Raw genomic sequence first — 10671 nt, forward strand, 5'->3', positions numbered from 1 at the left:
TAAAAATATGATAAAATGTAATAGAGTTAAAGAAGATTATGAACACAAATATGGAGACTCAATCGACAAACCACAGATTCCCGGACACTTATTATGAGCTGTTAGGATTCATGAACTATGGAAGGTTGGATAAATGATTTTTGTAATCCTGAAATTTTTTTTTATTTTTTGTTTCAAAGGATAAGAATACATAGCTCGTACTATTGGGCCGATGGTAATATTGGGATGCACATTTGTTGGTCCACTAGATGTGTCTTACTAGTTTTGGTGCATTTCAGTTCTTCACTTGTAGATTTAACTCATTTTTAATTAGTAGAGATCAGGTACATCGATTACATGGATTGAAAGAAACAAGCAGCAGCAAATGGGATCGAAATAATTGAGAATAGTTGTATTTGCACGTTATTCGTAGCATGAAAATGTCAGTAAAGGAAGTCAAAAATAACAACTTTGGTTTTAAATATCTTCAGAATTAGCATAACAAATACTTACTCGTCAAAAAGAGGGGGAAAAATTTAGTGAATTATTTTAAGCATTAGGATACGATTATTTGAGAACTTTGCCAGTCTTGATTTAATTTTAGCAATCGTTTTAATGCAGCCGCATGTCCAAGACTGCATGAGAAGAGTATATTCGTTGTGGTCACATGAAACATCGTTAGCCGTTGCATGATACAGCTAACCTATTGTTAAAGAATGTGTTGTAATGTTGATTTGGCACGGAGGCACATCAAAACAGGTCTATTTTCAATTGTTCAATTGCTTATCTAGCGCCCAATATGAGCTTAGTGGGTAGGGATGATCCGAGAGTCATTTCCTCATTTCCGTTTGCATGAGTAATCGTAACGAGTTGGAACGGTCGATAAGATTACTGCATTCAATGCGTAAAGCTGGCGTAAAACAAACGTCTAGCAGCTGCCTTCGATAGCTGATAGGCCGTGGTGATGCAGCAACATCGGGATATACCTGTAGCGAATATAAGCGGTCGGCTAAGGATTGCCAGAATCAGTTTCAGCTTTCGACAGCAGAAGAACAATACAGTATATATTATACGCAGTTCTTTGAAAAAAAAACCATCAACTCTGTTTCGTGGGCACGATGCAATCGAACAGTATCATTCGCTTTGCTGGCTTCATGGCATTGTTGTTTAGCGCTGCATTTGGAGTCGTTACGTCGAACGACGATCCATGCAGGGGTGTCCAAAACGGTTACTTTGTGCGCGATAAGAATGACTGCAAGGGATACTACTACTGCACCAACGAAGGTGCTATTCGAAACGTGTGTCCGGACGAGTTTTACTTTAACGAGCTGGCGCAGACGTGCGACTATCCGGAAAAAGTCAACTGCCACATCTGCCAGCAACAGGCAGGCGTCCAAGTGTCGGCCCATCCGCAACACTGCAATCAGTTCATCATGTGCTCCGAGGGCTACTCGTCCGTGGGCCAGTGTGCCGAAGGATATCTATTTGACGCCCTCCAACACGTCTGCAATCCGAGCCGGCGAGTGAACTGCACTGCAAATCGCTGTCCTGAGCAGGATAACCCCAACCAGATCGTCTACCTTCCGGGGGTGGATAGTTGCGAGGAGTACTTCATTTGTCAGTCTGGCATGGCCGTACAGAAATTTTGCGCACCAGGCCTGTACTGGGACAGCATCAACGAGCGATGTGATTTCTCTCAAAACATTTCCTGTACCCTTTGAAGGCTCCGCCGAGGCCGAGGCACCAATGAATGAATCGAAATCGTACAGTCATAAAATAGGATTATTTATTTATTCGTGAATACTATGTCGTTACGCAAGCAGGATGCGCTCTCGCAGCTAGTCCGAATAAAATAAGAGCATCAAGTTTGTCCCCTATATTATTTATTTTCATTTTTTTTCGCCAATGTGTCCGCTTTTTTGCAGTTTGCTTTCAATAGACAAACAAAATCGATGGCTCAGTAATAAATGTTATCATATGCGAAACACAGACTCATCTAAGATATTAGTTTTACTGCTATTTATTTCATAATAAACTGCGATTTGTTGATTAAATTTCTTTGTCATTTGCGATTCGTTTCAGTGTTATTTATAGACATCAATTATAAGTTTGTTACTCTATCATAGGTGGACAGAAGATATCTGTAAAAAAAGAATCACAAATAAAAAAATTATATCATCTTTGAAATGTTATTTGCTAACAATAATTCTTCGCACCAAGCCAATAATAAACATAATCTTTCCACTTTAAATCGATCAATCTGTCTGTTGGAATAACAATCATAGTTAAAATCACCGGTATTACTGTACCATAAGCATTGCGAAATAGTGTAACGAACAAAAAAGTGTGTAGTTCAAAGGATTTCCATCATTTGGGCCCCAGTAACTTTTTTAAAGATCTGTTTAAATCTGATTATATAAGGTCTTTAACTTCGTTTAAGTTAATTATTAGTTCATTTTTTACACACATATTTTTACAACAATTTATGGTTATTTCCATAATTTTTTGACACCTCGAATGCCATCTCAGGCTGAGCAGTATTTCTACTATGTTTTGCAATAGGTATTTTAAAACATAGTGTGATATATAAATTTTGATAGAAAAAAATCACAAGCTTTGGTATACTGGTGGAGTGTACACTGCTCTGTATAATCTAGTATAACTGCGATTGGAAAACATACTATTAAATTAAATACAAATACAAACATTACAATTGCTTGATATGATTTTTAAATAGGCTCTTTGGTAAAAATGCACTAAACGTAGCATGTTACATAAAAGCTCGCTTTTCATGAACTATCACACAGAAGAACGAACAAAACAAAAGATTTTTTTTTTCACCACTAGCGCAAGGAAATCTAACGTCTCAAAGTCACGCATTACCTTGTGCATAAGCTTTTAGCGGTTGCGAAGTAGCCGTACGTTTGCTATCCGAATCAGTTATTACGGTTAGTGGCATTTCCGCTCAGTGGCGCATTGTTGGCTACACATTCTTCTCGTAGTTTGGTATCATTTTTTTAAAACCAAAGTCGAAGTGTTCACGAAAGCCTCGAACGCCTGAAAGTGCAGCTAAAGCAGCATGCATGAGCTAACGAAAAATGAAAACGCATAAAACACAATAACATCCCTATGCGCTCTAATCCTTTCAGAGGCTGCTCCTTCAGCTGGCTTCAGTGTCGTAGGACCTCAAGAGTGGTTGGTTGCTCGTTGTTATCGATATCACGACGAGAAGAACGTCAACAAAAACAAACTCCCCTTTCGGCGGCTGCGGTGAGTCTGCGCAACACGTGCTGGGGAGAATGATACCGTCAGAACAGCCAAACCCGAAGGCTTTTGTCGGAAGGTTTGAGTCCGTTTCACTAACGTTGAAGCACATCAGTCTTCGCTATCCGCTCACCAGATGCATACCGATACATTCAACGCGGGGATTTTTGTTTTTTGATTGGGTATTTGAGCATTTTCTCGAGTTGTCTCTTGAACTTGAAGCGCTGAGACGGATAACTTCTGAGGCGTGAAAGCAACAGCGCGTTGCAGGAATACCATGATGAATGCATAATCGGTGCCATTAGCGCGAATAGCGGATCGGCCGTGTTCCTTTTTTTCTTGTCGTCCACTTTCCATGAGAGACCGTTGTATCACTCGTTTGATTAATCCTTGCAACATTTCCGTCGACAATACCACACACGTGTGGTTGCTACGTAAATGTGTCCACGTTACGTACACAGACGCCTACGGTCTCCAGCATATAGGTTTTTTTTCATATCCCGGTGGCTAAGCGAAAAGGGGTTTGGCAAGAATACAGTGAACGATCAGTACATCGCTGGAATGGCACCACATCCGGTAATGCTTCATCATAATGTTAATGTTTGATGCTGCGAAGGAGAATTTTCCCTTATCTGGAATTTCGCTTATCGTCTGGATTGCACACTTACTTCTCCCCGTTGGCAACCCGCTACTCAAGGCTAAGAATGCCGCGCTTAATCTACGACCATATTGCAAGGGCGTAAGTATGCTCCTAAGCGGCACAGAAATGCTCCAGCATTACACTTTAATCAGGCGCTCAGAAACGAACGACCGGAGAACGTTTAGGAAGGATAAAAAACAAACCACCGGTTGGCTGGAGATAGGACGCATTTCATCGTTTCTGGACACTCGAGGTCAGACAAATATATAAATATACACAACTATCCATATTTTTGCAGTGCAATTTGTCGATGTCGTAGCCTTCGCACGGACGCTGTCCTTTTTTTCGACTCTTATTTGTCTTGTCCTGAGCGGAATGTTAAGCGGATTGAGAAACATTAAGTAAAAAATAATGATCGGATAGGAAAGGGGGGCCACCGAAGGATGTCATTGTTGCCTTTATTTGGATGTCTTTTGAGAGCGTTTGTCTGAAGACCAAAAACAGACGGACAGGTAGTTTGGTGCAGGGATGACCAACCATTTCGACAAAGTGAGTTTTATTTGTGAACTGATTTTTAAAGGAATTACGTTTTCAGTAACTATTCGATAAAAAAAGCAATCTAAAACAAGAAATCATTTGGTTGCATGTTGCGTTTTTTTGGGAATTTTTTTGATAAAATTTAGAAAACAAAAACTAAGGAAACAATAACATTGTTCCCTCTTTATTGGGAATTAAACAATTTCACTTTTAATGCACTAAAAATGAAGTACAAAATACATGCTTGTGGTTGCTCATCCCTAATTTACAAACGGTAGTGTCACCGTCAAATTAATCAAGGATGTTCCAGTTTTCTCTCGCTCCAAGTCAGCCGGTTTTCACTCGCAAGGAATTTAACGTATTAAAGCCCTCGCATAATGTGCGACAGCGAGGAAGCGTCCTAAAACGGTATAAAGCTGCCAGCACAAGACAGTTCTCAAGAACAGTGTCAAGATATTGTCTGGGCACGATGTTGTTAAGAAGTTACCGCTGCAAAGACAAATGTACGCCGTTCGATCCAGTGCCTTTGAGTTTACATTTAGCTATGAATATGTCACCGCGCGTGTGTTTTGATGACACGAAAAGGTGTTCCAAAAAATAAAATAATTCTTGCTGGAGAACACATGACAAATGGATGTGTCATTCAAATTACTGCAAGTATTACATGAACTCATGAGTGTGGTTAAAATAGGATATATATTTTTTCGATCACAATCAGAGCGGAATCTATCATCGAGCGAAAAGACTTGCAAGATAACATTGTTCACTGTTGTGCAGGTTCTGCGTATCACGGTCAAAAGTATCACAGATCAAAGCATAAAAATCCAGCCAGGACGTGGCTCAGAAAACGCCAAACTCTTACGGCAATAGGTAAAATTATTCGCGCGGTAATGGATAAACTTTCCCAATAGCAAAGCGCCGGACGGGATGTTGCGAAGGATGAAGCTGGCTTACAAAAGGACCGTTGGGCTATTGAGCATGCCACCGCTTTTCCCCCAGGCTGTCCGGATAAACGAGGCTAAAATCCTCCTCAGGGATGCAAAAAAAATACAACCTTTACGCCAGAGAAACATGCTTTCAGTTTTGCACCCATCGTTAGACTTGCTACACGCAAATTGTGCCGGCCAGCGGACGCAGGATTCGGTTGCCGTTGTTGTTCAGCACAAAGTCATCACTACACACCACGAGTGCGAGCCGAACTAGACTGGGCCAGAAGTAAATCGAGCAATAAATTCGAGCGAAAAAAGCAGACACATCCACAACCGGTGGGAGGAACCGGTCGCTGACATGTTTAAAATCCTGTCAGATCAAAGAGTTCGTTCCTAAAAGAGCCTCGGATATTGCGAATGGCTGTAATACACCGTACGTTTGAGGTAACTCTCCCAAACGGGATCGTAACAGTCGACAAATTTGCTTGTAAATTCGTGGAATTTCATCCTAAATGAAACGAAATCAAATAGCACAAGATCCCTAGCGCAAGACAAGATCTCAGGGTCATACCGAGATTGTCAGATTCGCGGTGTGTAACACACCAAACCGGCGTGTGTCACCCGGTCAGTGTGCATTTGATTACGTTACAGATAAAACTTCCAACACATTTGCCCGCACCAGTAACGCAAGGTCTCGTGGAAGTCTCGTTTGAATATTAAAACACGAGACGATCGATAGCGTCCAATTCCAGCACGGAGTTTTGTCGAAGGCAAGAAGCTTATCCCATCCTTCGACTGTCGCCGAGTGGAAAAGCGTTCGATGTTGTAATTCGCTTTATTGGATCACATTATTAACATCGTTCTTTTCCGGGAAATTTCGCTTTTAAAGCACATGTGATAAAACCATGAACCACTGAGCTGCGGTTTGTGCCACAGATCCAGCCCAAGAACGGCCGTGTGTTGAAGAAGATGGACGCATATTCTGAGCCAAGGCAGTAAACGAGACGGTCAAGTTCACCAATCCAATTTCGAATAGCTTGACTGGGGCTGCACATTACCCCAAACACTTCCATCATCAAGCATTGTGTTTGTAACGATCCCAGAGCTCCATTCCTAAAATGATGAGCCCGCAGCGGGCAAGTTATGGTTGACGCCAGTGTGGAAAACAGTTGATTAGAGAAAACAATGTGAGTATAAGAAACGTAAGGAATTCTTATTCGTTTTATAGGTATTACAACAGTATTGACTTAACCTTCGTGCATTGTATGTAATTAATTATTTGATGTTATGGCTTGAAGAACATTGAAATATCATTTTTTATCATTGACATTCAATATAATATTTAATGTTTTTTTTTTCAACATGATCGATACACTTGCTTTATTCGCGGAAGAACGGCCACATTGTGATCGATAAGCAGAACCCGATAGAAAGTTTCTGCAATTTATATTGAAAAAATAAAATAGCCAACGTTCCTTCTTTATTGTCCGGAAAGCTCGTCTTGGTTTACGCCTTTCATATTATGATCAAGTTCCATGACGACCATCAAGAGCCATGTGCTGTAACGGTCCAGATTGACATTATTGATCGATAAAAATAAAACAGTGCACATTTGTTTTATGTTGCGGCCCCAGTGAACGCGGACCGAAGTGCAGCTGGGCGGAGTAGACACGGTTCGTTATTGTTTGTGCTGCCACGAATACATTTCACAGATATAGTGGTTACTTTGGAATGCCTCGCTGTGTACCATGAGAATACGGCAAAGCCAAAGTGAACCACAAGCGTAATGTCATGAAAATTGTTCCACTAGCTTGACATGAAATTGGACTTTGACAACAGATACAGGAAGGGTTTATTTTTTTTTTCAAATCTTGCCACATACTAGCCAAGTAATGTAGCTTTAACCATCACTATGAAACAACGATGCGTTCCAGCGCCAAAAGGGATGCACTTGCCAAATGAATTTATTTTTTTTTCTTTATTTAACAATCGCAACACCACAATTTGAACGCGATTCATTGAATCGCCATTCAATGTCGTGTCTAGTATGTTATTGTGAAAAACGAATACATTTATATGTACTTATACCGAATTTACGCAAAAAGAACTAATGAATTTCGTTGCTTAAGCTGATTACCACATCACATTTCGTTTATCACAGATTACCCTATTCAGGTGTCTAACGATGTGATAACCCAAAGCGAAGCGTTTTGCATCTTTCCAAACCATATCATCATTAGTGCACCATACGATCGAGTCGGTGAATTGATCGATTACTTGGCAATAAGAAAACCAGAACATACCTTCGGTTAAGATAACAAAGTACGAAATTTCATTTGCTAATTGGCGATTTGAAACATAACATAGCATCCTGACCCCCATCCAGCCATGGTGTTAGCCAGAGCCAGGACTAACACGTGCTTGGGATTATGCTGACATCGTGCGATACGGAATGATTTGACCGACCGTATCGTGTTTGCTCGATAGCTTCGTTCGTTATGCCACAACAACAAGCAGAAGCGATGAGCATGATGATTTTGGTACGAGATCTCAAGGGTAAGTAATACGAGGCACTGGTCATTGAGAGCTAAATTGAGCCTCGTCGAGCTACGTACCTGGGTTGCGAATGTTGAGCCATCCAATTGAGTGCTGCTAATGGGCGAGTTTCTAATTCGTTAGCAATCGAGAAAGACCCGAGCTGGCGGAACGATGTTTACGTCTCATTCGGCATCGTCCCATGTTTGAATTAAACGACAAATTCAGCGAGTGTAGGTCCCAGACAAGCAACTATTTTCAGCAACAAACCATCCAAAACAACCCACCGATTTTGCGTAAACATCTAGCGAAAGGGATACTTTAACATCCACTCACAAGTTGTCGATGACCTGTTAAAGCTGAGCCAAATGTTCATGTCTTGCACTAGCTTTAAACAACGGGCGCGGTTGATATCATGCCAAAAATGGATTGAAGCAACAAATAGCGTAGTGGGTCATTACAATGGGTAAATTAAAAAATGCAAAGCCATTCATATTACCAAAGCATTCATTGTATGCATTTATGCGCCTTCACTATCTTTTTTTAAATACACACCGTAAGAGATTGAAACGATCATAAAGATGCAAATTAATTTCACACTCGATTTCAATCTTACAAAGGTAATATTTCAGCATTAGAACGAATGGAGTTTACAGTAGTGGAAAAGTTCAGTAGATAAGCCTGATAAAAAGCATGGCTTGCTGAACAAAGTAACTTAAGGTACTTAAATACCTCAAGCGCTATTTCACCATTGCAGTAATGCTAGTAAAGCTATGTTTCTCATTGGGAGTTTATTGCGAGTGCTTTCGCCAAGTGATTGTTTAACATTATTCGCGCTATCAGAAAAGGATCAAACATGTACAACATGCAAATGATGTGACACCCAGCGACAGGAAGGAAAGTTATTTCAATAGCGCTGTGGATGACACCGTTTTCTGCCCGCGCACAATGGCGCTGCTAAATTTCGTGCCCTGTTCAGATAACTCTTGCACTTACCCTCGCTAAGGAAACGGAAGCGTACCATGTTTCCCGGCAGCTCTCTATCAGTAGCATCAAATATTCAATCAATAGCTTCGGTAGAAGCTGCTCGAGTCGCACAATTTACATGTGCCTTTTGTGCAGCAGCATGGCACAGTGGGTGAGTGGTAAATCAAATCCATTCCAAGGACAGAATGTCATGCATTAACGGAAACTTTTTACGGGTGAATTTTGAATGCAGAAAATGTGATCCGCACAATGCTTGGCAACTGGAACTGTAGTTGTAGAGTAGAATGCAGGTGGCACGCAGCAAATGCAGCAGTTTTGGAAATGCTCAGTCACGTGTTTTGGCGGTAGGGAACAAAAATCACAGCCTTGTGAGACATGTTTTACGCTAATAGTTCCATGAAGCGCGTCATTGACAGTGGAAAGGGAGGAAACAGGCAATGATTAATTTAATGAACCGAAGGATGTGCTTAGTGAAGTGAAAATAAGGTTTTTCCCACCTTAGGGGAGAGCAAGCTGGAGCTTGACCTAGAGCGTAAGCGTTGGAGGCAATCGCCGTGCGCTGCTACAATTTGTATGGCGTTGAATAAGTTTTATCACTCGTCATAAAGCGCCAGTGGCGCACTTATGCACGGTTCAGCGAGTATGTTTGCAGCGCGCTGAAGACCCACGGCAAATCGAACATTCGCGGTACGACCTCGTCAGAAGCCAGCACGTGTGCCGGATGTGACAGGGACGTTTTGATCGGCATAATGTCGACTTACTACAGGGCGCTGGCTACCGAAAGGGCGTCCGGGAGTTTGCGCATCACAGGTGCCTATGCAAATGCGTCTAAAACAATATCCCCAGCCTACTTTGGGGGGGTAGCAAAATTGCACAATTTGTGGCATTGATGGGGAAAAATTTGTCAACTTCCATTATACCATAACTCACGTGTTTCGTCCCTTTTTGTGGTGAGTGATCTGTTTCAAAAATAAGTCATACGAAAAATTGCACAAAATATGTTCCATAACACGTTTTTCGTTATAGAAAACATGTAACTCACGTTACTTTGTGCTAGCCTGTGCCATTGCTTCATTTCAAACGACCGTTACGCTCCATTTGAAGCAATTAATCCATATTCAATCACATACGCTCGAGCTAGCACTTCTAGATAGCCCTCGACGCCACCAGAATTAATTTGCACCAGTAAACATCTTCAGTCCGTCTAGGCTTTGATTCCACTACCGGGTGCATTTCCGAGCCGTGCTTTCTTTTCGGCACACAAATTAGCACCAACAGTATCAGTTATCGTTTAGTCGCACCGTTATCTACTTGCATTCCAAACGCACTCCGGGATTAGTCCGTCGTCTATTGCAGATCCATCAAGTGGCACGTGAAGCTGCTCTCAGTCCAGCATCGGGTGCATAATCTTCGTGCTTGTCCTTGACATCGAGCAAGGATCGTCTGTCGGCGAGTCATCGATCTCGCTAAAGGTTACGGTCCCTTTTCATTGCAACGCAACGGCAAACCCTTTACCAAGAAGGAGCACGGCTTACGGTACGATTAAAGAGCTACGAGCACGAGGCAGCACGCGGCGCAGCAGGATAAAAAGCATAAAACCAGGGACCGCCATTGTAGCGCGGTTTAGTGTGGCGTTCGCAGTGGATCAGTATCGATCGCAGTCGAGTTTGCCGCAGTCGGATAGTGATAGTGCAACCCGGTGCAGGAAAATATTCCGTGCTAGTAGTGCAAGTACCACAAGTTGCTGAGCAATCATCTTAGAGGTGTCGTTTTTTTTTTTGGAAGCGAGAGTGCGCTAAA

At 41.8% G+C, this 10671-nt stretch overlaps 1 protein-coding gene across 1 annotated transcript; it reads left to right on the forward strand.

The window, feature by feature from the left end:
* The first annotated feature begins 1097 nt into the window (after positions 1–1097).
* LOC128724295 (peritrophin-44-like) lies at positions 1098–1700 on the forward strand. Its single transcript, XM_053818025.1, has one exon. The coding sequence runs from the start codon at positions 1098–1100 to the stop codon at positions 1698–1700; it is 603 nt and encodes a 200-aa protein (XP_053674000.1).
* The last annotated feature ends 8971 nt before the right edge of the window (positions 1701–10671 follow it).

Source organism: Anopheles nili, chromosome 3, assembly GCF_943737925.1.
Source record: "Anopheles nili chromosome 3, idAnoNiliSN_F5_01, whole genome shotgun sequence".
In the NCBI taxonomy this organism is placed as follows: Eukaryota; Metazoa; Arthropoda; class Insecta; order Diptera; family Culicidae; genus Anopheles; species Anopheles nili.

Coding starts and splice junctions, on each gene's coding strand:
- LOC128724295 (XM_053818025.1), top strand. CDS start 1,098: ATGCAATCGAACAGTATCATTCGCTTTGCTGGCTTCATGGCATTGTTG.